This window comes from Magnolia sinica, chromosome 12, assembly GCF_029962835.1.
Source record: "Magnolia sinica isolate HGM2019 chromosome 12, MsV1, whole genome shotgun sequence".
In the NCBI taxonomy this organism is placed as follows: Eukaryota; Viridiplantae; Streptophyta; class Magnoliopsida; order Magnoliales; family Magnoliaceae; genus Magnolia; species Magnolia sinica.
The window spans coordinates 25,673,884-25,694,264 of record NC_080584.1 but is presented as its reverse complement, the minus strand read 5'-3'; the positions used below and the strand labels follow the sequence as shown (position 1 = coordinate 25,694,264).

The 20,381-nt window shown below is 43.0% G+C and overlaps 1 protein-coding gene and 1 non-coding gene across 2 annotated transcripts; both read left to right on the top strand.

The window, feature by feature from the left end:
* The first annotated feature begins 497 nt into the window (after positions 1-497).
* LOC131222040 (small nucleolar RNA R71) lies at positions 498-604 on the top strand. Its single transcript, XR_009159749.1, has one exon. It is a non-coding gene; the product is annotated as a small nucleolar RNA R71 (small nucleolar RNA).
* Positions 605-19,071: 18,467 nt separating this feature from the next.
* LOC131221132 (histone H3.2-like) lies at positions 19,072-19,604 on the top strand. Its single transcript, XM_058216285.1, has one exon. It carries the CDS (start codon positions 19,159-19,161, stop codon positions 19,567-19,569), a length of 411 nt encoding a protein of 136 aa, XP_058072268.1. The 5' UTR covers positions 19,072-19,158; the 3' UTR covers positions 19,570-19,604.
* The last annotated feature ends 777 nt before the right edge of the window (positions 19,605-20,381 follow it).

Below are 20,381 nucleotides of genomic sequence, written 5' to 3'. Positions count from 1 at the left end.
TCCTCTGACTGAAATTGGGATGGTTCCTCTGGATGCAGTTGTATGTATTTAAGGTGGGTCCACTGAAAGGTCTTTGGTAGTTATTTACGGCATTCGATTGCTCATTCAATATTTCTTGAAAAGCAGGTATTGTTGGACAATTTTCAATTGTATGAATGTTGCAAGCACAAATACCACAAACAACTTCCTTAGCCTTATCCTTACTAAGTTCTGTGGCCTCGATTTTCCTTGTGTGCTTAGCCACTTTAGCATTTATATCATCTTCCTATTTCAAAACATATATTTTGCCCCTCTCCTTTAATTGAATAGGCTTAGAAGTAGTGTTAGGTCTTAGGGAGATGTCCCATGATTGTGCGTTTTCAGCAAGTTTGTCAAAGTAATCCCACACATCATCGACATCTTTGTTCATGAATTCCCCATTGCACATCGTCTCGACCAATTGACGCATAAAAGATGTCAGTCCATCATAGAAGAAATTTATTATGCACCACGTTTTGAAGCCATGTTGTGGGCATGAACTGACAAGATCCTTGAACCGCTCCCAACATTAGAAGAATGTTTCATCTTCCTTTTGGGCGAAGTTCATGATCGACTTTTTGATGGTGTTCGTCTTATGGTATGAGAAGAATTTCTTTATGAACTCCCTTGTCATATCGTTCCATCTGCTAATGGATCATGGACATAGTGAATGCAACCACGTATTAGCTTTTTTCTTTTAAGGAGAAGGGAAAGAGTTTTAACCTAATCATATCCTTAGATACATTAGGAAAGTATAAAGTGGCTATTATCTCATCAAACTCTTTCATATGTAGATATGAGCTTTCAGATTCAAGCCCATGGAATTTTAGAAGGAGTTGGATTACTCCTTACTTAATATCCATATTTCCTGCATTGTCTGGAAAAATTATACAGGAAGGTGTGCTCACCCCCGCCGGTTGTAAATAATCTCATAAGGTACGAGGCGGGGTGTTCTATGCACCTCATTCTCATCCTGAGCTTCCTCAACTAGAAGTCGAGGTTGAATTACAGGTTGATTTGCAGCCATCACTACAATTGACTCTGAGGATCTTAAGTGATGTCTAATCCGGTGATGGATAGGGAACCCTTCGACTAATCCTCATTCACTTAAGAGACGTCGAGTGTTGTTATGAACCCACTTAGGCATGAAACACTCTCAGCCCTCAAGCAACTAAAAACTAAACCTAAGAAAGAAAACTAGGGAAGCTTGAAGTACTTTAATCTAACATGGAATGTAAGCATGGTCTTTCGCGACTTCTTCTTGATAGGCTTTATTTCAAGATTTGTCGACAAGTTTTCGATCAAATCCAGAGAAGTCTTCATAAGATGCAAGATTGAGCAGTCACGGCTTCAAGAATTCAATCATTCTCTGCTCATTTTCTAGGGAGAAGGATTCGCAATTCATACTTCCCTAAGAGTTTTGAGAGATCTTAGGTTTACAATTTTAAAATTTTTCAGGATGATAATAGCTTTTGATTTTGAACTTTCTAAGGAGATATTCACAACCCCAAGTGTAGGGTCGCAATGTAGTAATAATCTCGATGAGACCGAGGTTGAATCCACAGGGACTAAACTTGTACGTATTCTGAAAAGAACTAGGACTAGAAGAAGAAGAAGAAGAAGGTCTAAATCTGAATTCTGGAATAATTGAAAGTGATTGTGAATAAGGTTGATTAAAACTTATGAATTTAAAGGTGGGAACTAGGGTGCCAAGGATCCACTTGTAGCTATCAAGATGCTGCCTTACTTGATTCAAGAGACACAATTGGAATCAGAGTCCTATCTTATCCAGTTGGAAGAAGAGATGATCAAATCTCTGAACTTTTCATTGATCTAGTCTCAATGGATAAGGATTGTGAAGATTTGAAAGGGATTCCATCACCCTAACATGCCTAGGAGATGATGGTGAACAACAAGATTTACCAATCCCACAATATCAAATAGGGAAAAAATATTCAAAGTTATCACGGCGTCTATTGTAATTTGAGTTACAACAAACCATAGAAAACTGAAAATATTCCTTAAAATCAACTAGAAATCAATGAAGTTCAATATAAATGAGAATTAAAGTAAGATAAACATCTCAATCAATCTACAAGCTTCACCTCTTAGCCCTAGCTAGGAGGTTTAGTTAACCATAGACATGATTAAACTAAAAACTCTTAAACAAAACATGAAAACAACTAAGAAAGAAGAAGAAAAACTCTTGGTGACGGCTCTCCACTATTTTTCTCTACTCCTTAAATCCTAGATGATACCTAGGAACATCTTAGGGACTCCTATTTATAGTTGTGAAGATCCATCTTATGTGTCACGCCCCAAACTCGAAAACCGGGCTCACAAAATTTTCGATCGCTGAATCCGGTGCCGACAGCCTCCGTAGAACCCCATTCTCTGCTCCCAGTGCCCATTCGCCAGGTTCCGATCCTGGGATGCTACGAGGATTTTTTTTTACATCAGTTTGATTCGTAATAAGCATAACCAAAGGCATAACCCACAAACAACAACTAAAAACTCCATCACATTTCCACTATGATCAAAAACTTTACAAGTACAATGAGCATAAAGGGAAATACAATGAAGATGAACAAAAACTCTAAAATAATCTGTCACGCACCCAAGCCTTAGCGCTGCTGCGATCCAACGTCACCTGCACGCAACGGTCGTGCATAAGCTTATAGAAAGCTTAGAGGGTGGTGAAAGTGTATGCTCAAGGTGGTAATGCAGCTATGCAGTATCAGAGTAATGCGGAACATGCTGATGAATGCCAAGAATACCATTAGCCGTACCAAGGCCATGCGGTGCAAAGAATGATGTCGGCCATACCAAGGCCATGCAATGCGAAATGCAACTCAAGCACACAAATCCTCATCTAAATCCACATATTGATACAACCTAAAATCTAAAATATCACCGGGGTCTAGTACACTCTAAGCCAGATTGCCGCCCCATCGCGCGCAATAAGGTGAGTGGAAAAGACCTCACTATCCGCCTGCCAATATCGGGCTCGGCTCGTCAATAGCGGACCCATTCCTCGAGCTGGTCAGACTCAGCCTAGCATTGCCCCCTACTCTCGGGTGGGTAAGGCCGCACCCCCTTCCAACCAACCACGACATAGTGGAAAGCGCAACCGTCTGGTAATCGGCACTCGGCGCTCATGCACCCACTCGGTCTAGACGTTGGAGCAACCTCTTGGTACCATAAGGGTTTAGGGACTTTCACCCAGGGATATCTATAGCACCCCATGTAGAACAATATTTCTGGTATTCAATCCTGCCAACCACGATACGTCTGTGGAGGCTACGGCCCTGATGTCGCTGGGGCGTATAGTAACCATATCACATAATGTGAATGCATGAATCACACTATCCAGTCATACAGCAATCCTACGCGTATCGTGCCCTCATATAGGGCAACACCCCCTGTACGGGAGCCCCTAAACAATCTGCCCGAAGGTATATGCTATGATCAGTCATTTCTCATATCAAGCATACGTATGATGCATATGATCATGAATCATGGAACTAAACATGTTATATGGGATGGATGATGTTCATAACGAAGATGGGCCTAGACGGCCTACACATAACATGTACGAGCCTAACAATGGGCCCTAGGAAAAGTCATAATGCGGACATTTAACCAACACTAAACTTGCAATGTGGACGTCAAACCACCATTGCTCCCAAGGCATAGCCCGACGTAAACATCATTACATAACCCATGTTGGGATCGTACATTGCAATGGACCTTAGTTACATCCCATTGGGCCTTAAATACATCAAATGGGCCATATCATATGGGCCTTATATTCATCACGTGGGCCACATCATTGGGTCGCACCATGGGCCTTATGTGCATTGCAATGGGCCATAACCCGTGGGCCTTAGAATGCATCAAATGGGCCTAATCTTATGGGCCTTATGTGTATCAAATGGGCCATACCAATTGGGCCCCATATGTACATCAAATAGACCTCAACCCATAGGCCCCAATACATCTTAATGGGCCATAACCCATGGGCCCCTAATACATCAAATGGGCCTCGACCCATTGGCCTCAAGTAAACTGAGATGGGCCTCCCACCACCAGTATATTATATATAATATAATATATAATTTATATATACTTCATACAATATTATATATAATATAATATTTTATACATATATATATATATACACACACGCCCACACACACACGCACACGCACACAACACGCCCATCGTCCCTAGACGGTGGGGATATAACACAAACATCATAGCGGGCTCCACCGTTCGCCTGGACGGTGGCAATAAAACACATATATCACTGTGGGCTCCGTGTGGGGCCCACCATAATGTTTACACTCCATCCAACCCATTGATAAGGTCACGTAGACCTAGATGAATGGTAAAAACAAATTTCACCCTGATCCAAAACTTCTGTGGACCCAAAAAGGGTTTCAAGGGTAGAGTTCAATTCACACTGTTTCCTATGATGTGGGCCACCTGAGTCTTGGATGGATCTGAAATTTAGATGGTGGTCCACTGCCCTTAGGGCCCACCATATGAATGGATTAGATGACAAATAAACATCAAGGTGGGGCCCATGGCTACAGCCGTGGGTGGTTGTCCATCCGCCCAGTCCGCCCGGGCGCTGGTACGCAGGCAGCGCCTGCTGCTTTTCTGACACAGCAGTAGCGCCTGCTGCTGCTGTTGTGATTTTGTTTTTTTTTATGTTTTCCTATGATTTTTCACAGGTGGGGCCCACGTCTGAGAATCCACTCCATTCAATGGTCCTCCATGGCTCAAGACAAGTAATACAAGCCCAATATTGGGCCTGTTTCGGTGTATAGAAACAACAGGGGATATTTCAACGGTACACCCGCTATTTTCCATGTTATGGCCCGCCTGAAAGTCTGACTGGTCCTATCTTTCGGCTCAACGCCTAAAACGAGCTTGAGAAAGGAATGGACGGTGTGGATTTAATACATACATCAAGGTGGGGCCTATAAGAGTGGGCCACCCCAAGTGCTTGTTAACAAGCTAAAATTTGTGTTTTCCCTTTTTTTGTCTAGCGTCCAGGGACGTGCTGGACGGTTTGGTAGTCCACATGCATTGGGGTGGGCCCTACTTAGGTGGGCCACCAAATGATGGATGGTGTGGGTACTACACATATAAGGTGGGCCCCACTTATAAATGGTTTGGATAAAATACCTACCTCATGGTGGGGTCCAACCTAATGGGCCACAAGACCATATTAACATAAGAAAAGAAGAAAAAAGAAAAAGGAGAGGGAAAGAGAGAGATAGAGAGTGAGACATGCGTGATGGAGGGACCCCGGCACTATGGGCCCTCCCTTCAATGATCTATAACATAAATCAAGTGGGTCATTACATGTGGGCCCATTAAATCGAAATCCAACGGTGGAGATCCATTCTCCACTAAAATAGACGGTCTAGATGACCCTAGGCATGCAAGGAAAATAAACATTATGATAGGGTCCATGGAGAATGGCCCCATCATGGAATAATCATGATGATCCAAGTGGGCCATCGGCCACATCTTAGGGTCCAAAGTGAGATCCAAACCATTGATCAGTTGGCCTCACTTGGCCCATCTTTAAAACATTAAAAACTACCCTATCAAAGCACCCACCGCTTGATCTTCTTGCTCCCTTGGCTTCCTTAGCTCCTTCTGCTTCTCTTTGATGGAGGAAGATGAGAAATGGATGGCTAGGATGGGAGATCTAGGGATGGAAAGGTGGGCCTCACATATGCATTTTTCTCTCCATGGAATGGCTTGGACGTGAGGAGCTCTTGGGTTGCTTAGATTGTAATTTGAAAATAAAGGAGAGAGAGAGTTGTAAAGAGAGATGGGTGATGTGTGATGGAGTGATGGATGGGAGAGAGAGGGATAGGTGTGTAAGAGACTTTTTGACTTTTGTGGCTAATGGTGTAAGAGAAGGTATGGGCTTGTAAGATCTTTTTGACTTTTGGGGCTTGCTTGGGAAAGGGTGAAAGGTGATGTGTACTTGACATGATGAGATTGATGGGTTAATTGATTGATGTGACATCTTAGAGAGATTCTCTCGAAATTCTCACGCGCAGCGTTTTCCTCGCACCGAACGCTGGCCCACATCTCCTAACCACGGTATCGCCTTGGCGGGCGAGTCGCGGCATCGAAACCGCGGCGACGACGCGGTCGCTAAGGTATAAGTCTTGGGTTGAGTCGATTCAGGTTGACGGCAAGAGAATCAAGGTCGCGCCAAATACTAGTTAAGAGTCAAAGGTTACCGAAATTCGACCGGGAAGACCGCGGAAGTCTATGGAATGGTACGGTCTAGGATACAGGGCTTACATTATGCACTGACTTGGAATTTTCGCAATTAACCACCTCAACTTACGTAGCCACGTTATGCATCGGTCGGACCGAAGTTACCTTTATTCGGACCGAAGTTGAGACTAAGCTCGGATAGGATTCTGTTTCATCAGTTACTTGATTTTCATCGGACCAAACTTAAGTTGTTGATCGGACCGAATTAATCTTCGGTCGAACCAAATTAGTTTTCGAATTTCATCATTGGTCGCTGGACTGTTTTATGCGAATTCGGTCGGACCAAACTGTTTATTTTTTCTACTGAGGATTCTACATTCTTTCAAGTCTGTTCTTCATCCTTTATACTTGGTTTCATTAGATCTTTGGCATGTGAATTCTTCATTCTTGGTCTCCTAAGATCCATCTTTTACCTTGGTGATTCTTGAGCATCAAATCCATGCTTTTAACATTCTCTTTAATCCAAGCTCTCAGATTCACCTTGCAAAACAAACATTTATAAAATAGACCATTAAGCATTATCATGTTCATAAAACTAAGATATAAATAGGGGAGAATATGTAATATTTGACAATCAACATGAGACCCTCTAGTTCAAGACTCGATTCATCATCTTCCACATCATCGGCTTTGTATTAACCCTTGAGTTCAAAGTCTAACTCTAAATTAAAATAATATAAGTGGGCTTTATACTCAAGTTCTTTGACTAACAAACTTGGCACTTTATTGGTTTTAATTTTTAAAAAGCATTCTTAATTTATTTATTTTTAGTTTTGAATTTTTTTAATTTTTGAAATTTTGCAAATATTTGATTTTTTGGAGTTTTGAAATATTTTGTGTTTTGGATTTTTGAAAATTCTGATTTTTAGAGGTTTTTACTAAAAGGGACCCTGAGCTAAATGATTATGCAAACCAGGGGTTGCCTAATCCAGCTCAGGAAGCCAAGCGCTATTCACATTGGCTTTTATTACCGTCTAGGGACTGCGAACCTGTTACTGCCTTGCACTCTTTCCCCTTAGGAGGCAGGGTCAAATAGAGCAGTAGATGGGCCCCCATCATTGTGCCTAAACATCAGGATAAATTTGGGGCTGAGCTCTGAGTCGATGTCGGATGCGATTTCTCTTGGTTCATCCCCGATGGATTGCAGCTCACTGGATTCTTCCAGCTCGGGTAGGACCAGGATTGTGGTCTAGTCAATCGAGAGCAATTCATCCCCCTTGTTCGAGTCCTTTATATCATCAAATGGGATTGATGTGCAAGTGAAAGGATTGCCCTCCTTTTGAAGACCTTGTTTTCTTTTGGTGCACCTATGCTTTGGTTTCTTGCTTGGAGGATGTTGATATCCTAGTATTCTCCTATTCACATTATTTCGATCCTTAATGACTAGGGTCGAGCCTTGATATTCGAGCCATTAGTAGAAGATTTGGTACTTGTCTGGAGGGAAGACGTAGTTTGATCGGATGGGACATACAAGAGGAATGTAATTCACAGTCTCAAACTCGAGACCATGGTATGGGATGTCCTCATCGGAGCACTATACGTCTATGGCTGGGAGGATAGGCTCCTTCTATCTCTCATTGTTGTGGCTAGATGATGCGGGCTTTTGCCCTTGGTTGTCGATTAACAGCGTTGGCATGTATAATAGTGCTAGTGTTACAGGCAAGTAGTGCCACTGATTGACTAATGCTAGGATGGGCAAGTTGTGCCCTTGGCTAATTTTTGAAGTGGGGAAGTTTGATTGACCGGTGTTGAGACAGGCAGGGTGTGCCCTTGGTTGATTGCTAGAGTGAGGAGGTAGTACCCTTAATTGATTAATGTTGAGACAAGCACGGTGTGTCCCTCGTTGATTATCAGAGCAGGGAGGTTGTCCCCTTAATTGATTACTGCTGAGACAGACAGGGTGTGCCCTTGGATGATTGTTGGAGTGGGGAGGTTGTCCTCTTGATTGATTGATACTGAGACAGACATGTTGTGCCCCTAGTTAATTACTTGAGTGGGGAGGTTGTCCCCTTGATTGATTGAAGCTGAGACAGGTAGGGTGTGCCCCTATTTGATTACCGAAGTGGGGAGGTTGTCCCCTTGATTGATTGAAGCTAAGACAGGCAAGTTGTACCCCTAGTTGATTATTGGATAATGGCGTTTGTCTCCTTAATTAACTGATGGTGGGAAAACTGGACTGACTAGAAATACACCTTGTATATTTAGGGGCATAGAGATTAGACTAGTTGGGGGAGCCCCTTGCAGGATGACGGGTTCAAACTCCAAATGAGAGTCAATGGTATGGACAAATTGGACTAGATAGAGAGGAGGTTATTTCCTAATGGTATCAATGGTATGAGTGGCTGATGTACCAGGACCCGCATGATATTGTGGCAGGAGATTTTGGAGTATGTTGTTCATCGCCCCGTCAAAGGCCTTGAATCAAATTCTTCATTAATCGATCAAGTTTTAGATTGTGTGCTTTAAGGTGAAACAATGATCCATTGTGTGACCCCTAAATTGATGGTAAGCACAATTCTCGTTCACACTAAATGACGGTGGTAAAGGATTTGGTGCGGGCCTAAGCAGCAGTGGGATAAGAAGTTGCCCTTGGACTAGCGTGGTTAACATTTCACTGTAAGTTCGGTCTATCGGTTTAAATTTCCTAGGCTCCCAGACCATGCCCATTTGCCACCCATGTTTGGGATACTGTGGGTTCCATCTTGGCTATTGTTGTTGTTGATGATGTTGTCCCTTTTGAGGGGTGAATGATGCATCTTTGGTAGAGGCGACAAGATTGTCTTTTTCCATTAGATGGGGGATGAGAACACTTTCGTTATTGTTCTCGCATTCAATGGACCTTCCTTCTACTATTGGCTGTATCAGGGAGGCCTAATGAGGCCACCAAGGTGAGAACATCCCAGCCCTTATTTTGGCTTCGACTTGTTCCCCGGCGCAGATGAGTTGGGTGAAGTCGGCATATGGATGTGAGACAAGGTATCCAGAGATACTCGGGTTTGCCGAGTGGATGATCATGGTGATTTGCTCCTCATTGTCGATGGGTTTCTTCATTCTGGCAGCCATAACTCGCCACCGTCCAACGTAAGCTAACAATGACTCATCATCTCTCTGTCTTGAGGAAACAAGATTTGCTCTTCTCAGCACTACATTAAGATTGTACATGAAATGATCAATGAATACTTGAGAAAGTTGTTCCTAAGTTTTTATTCGATGGTAGTCTAGTGACATGTACCAGTCTAATGTGTCGCCTTTCAGGGACTTCTGAAACAGACAGATCAATATTGCTCCACATTGCTTGCCATGACATTAAGCTCTCCACAAAATGCCCTTAGGTGGTCTATAAGACATCTTATACCATCATATTTTTAAATTTTAGTACCTCAAAGCCTAAAGATAACTTTACATCAGGAAAGAGACAGAGGTCCCCGAACTTGGTGGATGAGAGATCCACCCCATGCTACCTCTGTAGCTTTATCTCCATCTCTCGCAATTGCTCTTAGAGTTACTCGATTTCAGAGGGACCAGAATGGAGAGGTTTTGCCTCTTATCAAGCCTACCATGTATCCTTCTTGTAATAGTTGACATTGTTGACACCTCTACGATTCCTACTTGAAGTAGGCTGGACCTGGTGGTTGCTCCCGTTATAGGGAGTTTGTTGAATTGGGACTAAAAAATGAGGCTACAAAGAAATCCTAGTTGCAAGAGATTGTTGAAATTGAGTGGAATTCCAGTAAGAGAGAGAATTTTGGAATTGACTGGGAGTCCAGGGTGTGGACTAATGGAATTAACTCTCATTCGTGGGAGGATATTGGAAGAAATGCCCCATGGTAAATGATTGTACTGTATAGATGTCTCCATTGGGAGGGTATCAGAAGTCCTACACGAACCTTGACTGTTGCATTTGTTATGCTGGGCCAACTTGGATGTTGGATATTGGAACTTGCACTGGCATGAGCTAGCGAAGCATTTCTTGCATGACCTTCGTATTCTCGACCACCTCCTGGATGCAAGAGACTAGCACTGATCCTGCTGGATGCGGTTGTGGGGGAATACCTTCCTATATATCAAGAGCAGAGAAAGGGAGAGCTACTTCTTCGTGGTTGGCCATGGCCATTCAGGATCTCATTTGGATTATGCTGCGATAAGGGAGATATTTTTAAGATGCCTGACTTGCCGAGGCACAATTTTTTCTTTTTAGTTTTTTTTTTTTTGGAATGTATGTTGATGCAGATGCAGATGTAAATGTAAATGTGCGAGAACTAATTTTCTTTAGGAATTTGTAAGATCTTGTTATTCAAGTCAAGTCGTGACTAGAATTACTAGTATTTTGCCCAGTAGAGTCGCCATTCTATGGACTTTGGAAGGAAAATTTTCCAAGGGGACGGGAGATCCTCGCTCAAGGGCTTTCGTTTGAGGTAAATGGGTATAATATTTTACCAGAGTCGCCTAATTATTACAATTCTACAATCGGTTAGAGCTCGTAGAAACTTAAGATTGAGAAAACGATGGAATGTAATGTATATGTCAAGCGATGGCTAATTGGCTAAGGTTTCTGGTGGATAGGATTCGATTATATTGGCAAGCCTTAGAGCATACACCCGCTAGTTAGATGCGGAAAAATGATGAAATGCAATGTAATACTGATGCATGAGGAGCAAGGGGGTTGAGAAGGGAATGAATGCTGCACGATGCTAAGCTTTATTTGATGAAACTAATTGAAGCTCGAACAGCTGGATGAACGGTAGTATCGCAAGGCTAGATTGAGTGGCTTAGATTTAAACTTAGGCGACTCAAGAGGCTTGGACTTTGCCTAGGCTAGGCTAGACAAGGGTTGAGCTCTCTTTCTCTCTCTCTCTCTCTCTCACTCTTACTTTCCTTGGTGGAGGAATGGACCATGATCTACTAGATGTAATGGGGAACTCCCTTTGAATTCCTAATGCCTCTGGATTGGAGTGAGTGCTTGAAATGAGAAGGGGAGGGGCTATTTATAGCCACTAAAATCGATTTTCTTATAATTGTTGGTAATCATAGGGAAAAAGGTGGTTGAAAGGCTGGGATTGGAGATTGCCACAGCATAGGTTGGATGAAGTAGTAAAAGCATAATTTTGGATAAGGAGGTGGGCATCAGAGTAAATACACTTCAGCCGCACACTTTGGGCTTGAAAAAGGAGAGTTCCACATGCTTGAGGGACGTTGCCCTAAAGAGGTGGAGTGCCACGTGGTCAGTGACAACCTGGCTGCCGCCAATCCCCACTCAGACTCCCTGCTTTGGTAGGTAGCATTTTCCAAGCGTATGGAGGCTCTGCTGTGAATTTTGTTACTTTAAGGTTTCACTCATTTCTCTGATTGGGCTTGGTTTTGGGCTTAACTAGGTGAGTTAACTAGGTTGTGGGGTTCGGTAGGCTAACTAGGTGAGTTAACTCAGCAAGTTGTATGGGTGAGTTGACTTGCCAAGCTGACTTAAGGTTCTAGGGTTTTAGGTTCATAGGGTTTAGGGTTAGGTTGACTGGCTTGAATTGGTTGCGTGTAGGGTTTAGGACTGGGATTCCTATGGTTTAGGCTTCTAGGGTTAGAGTTTAGGATTGGGGTTTGATTGTCCATACATTAGTTTAAACTTAACCACCTTATTAGCCTAGGGTGGGGTGTTTACACTCACCTGTCTTGTATGATTTCAAATTTAATTTTAAACCGATAACAACTAAGTATGATATTTCAAACTCGAAAACTGGGCTCACAAAATTCCTGAGAGTCGAATCCAGCGCCAATAGCCTCTGTAGTACTCCATTCTCAGCTCTCGGCATCCATTTACCAGGTTCGGATCCTAGAATCCTACAAGGAGGATTTTCAATATCAATTTGATTCGTAATAATCATAACCATAAGCATAACCCATGAACAATAACCACAAGAACACCATTACAAAATCTACTATGATAAAAAAAAAACTTTAAGGTACAATGCATATGAAGGGAAATACAAGATAATAATAACAAAAACTCCTGAAGCTCAACTACTCGCTCCTGATGCGACTAAGCTATGGCTGCATCTTGGCGTCACCTGCACGCATCAATCGTGCATAAACTTATAGAAAGCTTAGAGGGTGGTGTAAGTGTATGCGAAATATGAGCGTGCTCAGAACGCAATATCAGAGTAATGCGGAATCATGCTGATGAGTCCATGAATGCAATCAGCCGTATCAAGGCTATGCGATTCAAGGCATAATGCTATCGACCATATTGAGACCGTGCGATGTAAGGCATGAATACTATCGCCCACGTCAAGGCCATACAATGTGAGGCATGAATGATGTCGGCTATACCAAGGTCATGCAATGCGAGATGCAACTCAAGTATACCAATCTTCGTCCGAATCCACATATCAATGCAACTCATCACTCGAGCATCAAATATCACTACAGTTCTCACGTTGGATAATCACCAAGGTCTAGTACACTTTACGCCAGCTTGCTGCCCCTATCCAAGCGCACAACTAGGTAAGTAGAAGAGACCTCACTATCCGCCTGCTAATATCGGCCTGGCCCGTAGATAGAGGACCCATTTATGAGCTGGTCATACTCAGCCTAGCATTGCCCCCTACCCTCGGACGAATAAGGCCACACCCCCTTCCAACCGACAGCGACATATTGGTAGACGCGGCCTGCTGGTATACGACCCTTGTGCGCTCATGTATCCACTCGGTCTCGACGTTGGAGTCATTCTCTAGTACCATCGGGTTTATGAATTTTCACCCAGGGACATCTATGGCGCCTCGATGCTAGTAACAGTATTTTCGGTGTCCGATCTTACCATCCACAATGTGCCTATGGAGGCCACAGCCCTAATGTCACTAAGGCGTATAGTAGTCATGTCATATAAATGCAAAGTGCATGAATCACGCTATCAGTCATGCAGCATTCCTGTGCGTACCGCGCGCTCATGTGGGACAACTCCGCCTATTGGGGAGCCCATAAACAATCTGCCCAAAGGCATATGCTATGATCAATCACTCCTCATATCAAGTATACATATAATGCGTATGAGCATGAATCATGGAGCTATACTAAGCATGTTATATGGTGATAGACTCTATTCATAACGAAGATGGGCCTAGACGGCCTACACACTACAAGTATGGGCCTAACAATGGGCCCTAGGGAGAGTTACAATGCGGACATTTAACCATCATTGCTCTTACAATGTGGATGTCAAACCATCATTGCTCCTAAGGCATGGCTGCCATAAACATCATTACATACATCATGGTGGAATCTCACATCATAATGGGCCTCATATACAACACATTTGGCCCCACACAAAGGCCTCACATACGCTTATCGGGCCTCACTTATGGTCCTCATATACATTACATTAAGCCTCAACCCATGGGCCTTAAATACATCTCAATGGGCCTCATATACATCAAGTGGGTCACATCACATGGGCTGCACCAATGGGCCTCACACACACTAAGTAAGCCGCACTAATGGGCCAATATACAGCAAATGGGCCGCACCAATGGACCAATATACATCAAATGGGCCGCATTATATGAGCCGCACCAATGGGCCAATATACATCAAATGGGCCCCATTATATGGGCCGCACCAATGGGCCAATATACATCAATGGGTTATATTATATGGGCCAAACCAATGGGCCAATATACATCAAGTGGGCCGCATCATATGAGCCGCATCATCTACACCATTCTTCTATTTTTAGGGATCAATTAGACCATTACCAAAAAATGAATCATATCATATCGAGAGATCATCTAGACCATACCACAAATAACAGTGGAGATAATGTTTTTCACTGTTTAAACCACATAGGGTCATCATAACATATATTTTCCATCTAATCTCTTCATAAGGTCACAAAGACCTAAATTAAGTGGAAAAACAAGTATCATACTGACCTAAAGCTTCTGTACACCCAAAAAGGGTTTCAAGGGTAGCTGTTCAATCCCCCAATGTTTACTGCAGTGTGGTCCACTTGATAAACAACATGGATAAAATACATATATCAAGTGTGGGCCACACAAAACTTGCTGACGCCATGGGGCCCACTGATGGACAGCATAGATGAAGCACGTACATCGTGCGGGGCCCACAGAACTTGCTGTAAAAAACAACAACTATATAATTGGTGTGGTAGACCAGCCAGTCAGCGCCCACCTTTCAGATGGATGGTCTGGATTACAAATAGATGGACGGCGCTGATAAAACTCAAACATCATGTGGGGGCCTTGTCCAAATGGACAAACGGTGTGGATGTACCCCACATACATCATGGACCCACGGTCCTTGCTGTATTATAACAGTTATATAGTTGCTGGAGGTATTCTAGCTAATCCGCTTCCAAAGCAGGTGGGTCCCACGTGGGGCCCACCACATACATATGTGTGTGTGTATATTATTATTATTATTATTATAATTATTATTATAATTTTTTTAATATCTCCAGCTCCAGCATCTAGGCTTGGATGGAGGCTGGATGTACACATACATCATGGTGGGCCCCACACAATGCCATGGTGGGGTCCACGTCCAATGAATGGACGGTTAGGACATAACATATACCTTATGGTGGGATCCACCATCCAAGTGGCTGGACGGTGTGGATCTCACACGCCACATGGTAGGCCACAAAACTTGCTGACGTAAGTCAGCAGCTATATAGTTGCACGGTACACCAGCCTTCTACATCCACTGTCCATGGATTGGACGGTGTGGATGTAATACACCAATACAAGGTGAGTCCCACGTGTGGAATACCTGTGTCATTAGGTGGGGCACACATCAAAGAAAGAGAGAGAGGGAGAGTGATAGAGAGAGAAACGTGAAGGGGAGGGACCCCGCCACTATTGGGCCCTCCCTTATACAATGCATACATCAAGTGGGTCCCACAACAAGTGGGTCCTTAAAATAAAATCAACGGTGGATCACCCACCTATTGGTCTCCTTCTTTAGCTCCTTGGATTCCTAAACTCCTTAGCTTCGATCTTGATGGAGGATGATGAAGATTGGACGACTACGATGGGAGATTTGGGTAGGAAAGTGGGCCACACTTAGGGTTGCTTGGGAAGCTTGGACGTTGGATGCTCTCCTTGGGAGCTTGAGAGAGAGAGAGAGAGAGAGAGAGAGAGAGAGAGAAATGATAGATGAAAAGAGATGGGATGGGTGTAAGGAAGGGATGAGTTAGGTTAAATTTTGGGTGAGAGAGGGATGGGTGGAGAGAGAGAGAGAGAGAGAGAGAGAGAGAGAGAGAGAGAGAGAGAGAGAGAGAGTTGACTTTAGGTAAGGGTGGGGTAAAAGGGTGATAGGTTGCTTGTACTTGTAAAAGTGGATTGCGTAGTAACTCACTACTTTTATAGCGTACGGAGTAAAGTCTGTGAGGTCTGCCATGATGTATGTATTTTATCCACTCCGTCCATCCATTTTCCCATATAATTTTAGGGTTCGAACCCAAAAATTAAGTATATACAATGTTCAGATGGACTACACCACAGGAAACAATTGAAAGGAATTTCTAGTGTTGAAAATTTCTTAGGGGCCACAGAAGTTTTGGATCAAGCTTATATTTTTGTTTTCCATTCATTTATGTATTTATGATATCATGAACAGGTTGGTTTACAAATAAGCATCACTGTGGGGCCTAGCAAGGTTTTAACTTTGGAAATCAGTATCCCAATTATTTTCCGGGCCATGATCCACTTCATCTTTGGATGTACTTCTATTTCGAGCTCAACCCCTTAAATTAGATGGAAAAAGGGATGGACGGCATATGTACTTCTATTTTGAGATCAACCCCTTAAATTAGATGGAAAAAGGGATGAACGGATTCAAGGTGGCCCAACTTAGCTTACACAATACGATGAGAGAATACCGAGTAAGCCCGTACGCAATCCGATTTCAAGGCAATACCGTCACTTTACAGGGACTTTACAAGTACGCGACTTTCCTGTGGCCCAGCCACGGAAAGTCTCCAAAGTTTACTTGGGTCAGACGCTATGTGACGCCCGCAGAGATACCCGTGACAAATCCAGCTACGTGGCAACCGTAGAGAACAATAGGGCAGGCGTCCTAAAAAACAGGCATACTCAGGTGGGCCACACTACACGCAGCAGTTAGAAAGGAAACATCCACTGCAGGAACCTACTTGAGCCGACCATTATGCCGATATGTCATCCAAACTATTCATGTGGTTATTTCCACTCAGATAAACTTCAGGTACAAATATCATCCTACACAGAACTTCTGCGGGCCCCATGAAGTTTCCAATGGCAGGCATTCAATCACTGCTGTTGTGGTGTGTGCCACCAAAGTTTTGACCTGATATTTGAACTCCCGTGCTGTTGTGGTTTTGCGAAACTGATGGACAGCGAATTTATCACAGAACTCTCCGTGGCCTCAGATAGCTTCCGAGCGCACTAATTTTCTTGTGGCCGGGATCACATGCAAGTCACCTAGGTTGTACTATCCCCACCGGACCTAACAAGAGATGGACGGTCCAGTTAGGAGCACTGTGGCGCCACCTATATGTTTTATCTTCATCATCCATCTATTTTGACATCATTTTAGTGCATTATCAAATTTTTTGTTTTTTAAAAATATCAAAGGCTCAAGTGGACCACACCGTAAAATCATTGAGGATTGAATTCCGACCATTAAGTCCACCATAATGTTTATTTGCCATCCAACCGGTTCATGAGGTTATAGGCGTGGATGGAGTGAAAACTAGAGCTGTACATGAACTGAGTTAGCACGGTTAACTCGCTTGACTCGACTTGACTTGAAAAAGCTCGATTCGACACGGTTTGAGCTGAGTCAAGCTGATTTTTGATGCTTGAAAAATTTTCGATTCGACTTCGAGCTTGTCCAAGCTTGAATCAACTCTAATCGAACCACAACTTGAATCGAACTCGAATCAAATAAGTTTGGTGACTAAGTTATTTTGATATTGATGTTGCTAACCAAGTGTTGTTTGATAAAATGACTCAACGAAGTGTTGTTTCGGGTGCATACATTCTCTACGGGATCGGCTGGTGGTAAGGAAGGTATGGATGCGAAACAAATCACTACAACAAAATTTACTTGATAAAACTATCCTTTAATTTTGATTTTGATGTTGCCTATTGATTGTTTGATGAAATACCCGTAAACCATTGCATACAGTGAGAAATTGAATTTGTACTCCATGTGTTTAAGAAAATGCCAAACGAGCTCGAACTTAGCTTGAATTGCCCTAAGCTGCTGATCGATCCAAGTTGAGCTGGCCAACTAAGCTTGAGGACCGAGCCGAGTTTGAGCTGGGGTCAGCTACTTGAGTCGAGCTGTGCCAAGCTCAACTCGGTTGGACTCGTGTACAGCTTTGGTGAAAACATAAATATTAACTTGATCCAAAACTTCCATTGCCATAAGAAACTTTCAAAAGTAGGTTTTTTGTCTCCCCTGCTTTGAATGGTGTGGTCTACTTGAGCCTCTGATCTAACTCCTTTTTGAGCTCTTACCCAAAAATGACTTTTCAAAATAGATGGATGGCATGGATAAACCTTCAATTTACCTCCTTTTCAGCATCCATTTACTATTGTGAGGAGAATCACAAATCCGGACACAGATCATATGCGACCCTGAATCTGCGAGGTGGGTGCAGCTCTGATCCTGGGCCCACCTCGATGTTCAGTTACATATCGGGTTTTCCATATTATATTATGAATGGTCCCAAAAATGAAGCAGATACAAATCTAAAATAGACCACACCACAGAAACAATGGTCATTTAACACCCCCCAGTAAAACTTTCATATGGTCCACCGTAATGTTTATTTGTCATCCAATTTGTTGACATGGTCAACGAAGTTCCGAAACTTAAGCTTTTAATGGTGGTAATTTAATCCATACTGTGTGGTCCATCTGAGATCTGTATGACCTCGTTTTTGAGACGTTGCGCTAAAATAAGTTGGAAAATGGATGGACGGCGTGGATATACAATGCATATCGAGGTGGGCCTACTGTCAGGGATGCACCCACAATTCCAGCCTAAGGCGGATTGCGGGAGCGGATTAGGTGAGACCCCGGATCCACCGACTTGGGTCGGACCCTGGGCCTCACAGTGATGTATGTGCCTTAAATCTACACTGTCCATCCGTTTTGAAATCTCATCCATCCGTTTTGAAATCTCATTTTAGGGCATGATCGAAAAATGAAATAGATACGAATCTTACGTGGACCATACTACATGAAACAGTAGAGATTGAATCCCCACCGTTAAAAACTTCATGGGGTCACCGGAATATTTATTTGCCATCCAACTTGTAGATAAAGTCAAAAATGTCTGGACGAAGAGACTACACAAATATCAGCTTATCCTAAACTTTTGTGGCCCACGGGAGGTTTTTAATGGTCGATCACCACTGTTTCACATATTATGGTCCACCTAAGATTTGGATCAGCTTCATTTTTTGGATCGTGCCCTAAAATGAGCTTTCAATACGGATGGACGGCGTGGATGTAGTCACATACATCACAGTAGGCCCCACAGTCAGGGATCCCAGCCACCTCACCTAATCCGCTCCCCGGATTGCGATCCGCGTCAACCCGCTCCAACAAATCACAACGGTTGCTAACCTTTCAAATCGAACGGTCAATATCTATTCCCGAAAGAAATTTCAAAAAGCACAGAAATTTCATTCTCCCGCCATCCTCCCTCCCTACAAATACAAACCGCATTCCCCTCTTTACATCTCATACAAACAACACAGACTCTCCAACCTTCCATTCATTTCTTCCAACTTCTATTTTACCCTTTTGCGTAGATAAGAAATCAATGGCTCGCACAAAGCAGACGGCCAGGAAATCAACGGGAGGGAAGGCTCCACGTAAGCAGCTGGCGACCAAGGCGGCAAGGAAATCGGCCCCAGCTACAGGAGGCGTGAAGAAGCCACACCGTTTCAGGCCAGGGACTGTGGCTTTGAGAGAGATCCGAAAGTATCAGAAGAGCACGGAGCTTCTGATAAGGAAGTTGCCATTCCAGAGGCTCGTCCGTGAGATAGCTCAGGACTTCAAGACAGATCTGAGGTTTCAGAGCAGTGCTGTCGCTGCTCTCCAGGAGGCCGCCGAGTCCTATTTGGTGGGTCTCTTTGAGGACACCAATCTCTGTGCAATCCATGCCAAGAGGGTCACCATCATGCCCAAGGACATGCAGCTCGCCCGTAGGATCCGTGGAGAAAGGGCTTAGATGATTAACAGTCATGATGTGGTTCTTGCTGCTTTGTTCTATTTGTTTCTGTCATTTTGAATGTGGCTGGAGATATCATCTATCTATCGTTATAAATATGTGCACTGTAATTGAAAATCTTCATCATTTCGATATTTCTCTTTCCCTTTTTCCCTCTATTTCTTAGTTCTTTATTTTCATTTTATTTTTTCTTTTCATTTTAATGTAAGTATGTGGAGTCGGGATCCTCTGTTATCAGGTCAACAGAGAATTCCTGTTACCCTAATGGTTTGGCGTCCAAAGCTGTTTTTTATTATTTTTTATTTTTTTAGTGAGTTGTGACGTGGACCAATGAGAATTTGGGTATCAGGAATTTTCTGTTGACCCGATAACAGAGGATCCGGACTCATGTATGTGATGTGCCCTTGATGTGGGGTGACAGTCTAGGGCTAAAAGTTGGGTGGGTAAGTTGGCTCGGGTTGGTATTCAACCCTAACCCAACCCAAGGTTCTTATACCTCAATCCTAACCCGATCAACCCAATCCAAGTGGGCTTGGTTGGGAGGATATATGTTAATTTTGTCATTACATTATTCTATAATATTTAAATACATGTTTTATTTTTTCTACTTATAATTTTATTAATTATATATGTAATTAGAATTTTATTTTTCTAAACAAACAAGCTAAAATATAAGTTTATTCCTTTAAAAGTCATTTTGTGTAGCATACATTTTATTTGGGAGAGAAATTTGAAGTATCTTATTAGCTTGAATCATTGGAAATGATGTGGACTAATGAGGCTTGATGGCAGTTAAATTTCTTGTGCCTTCA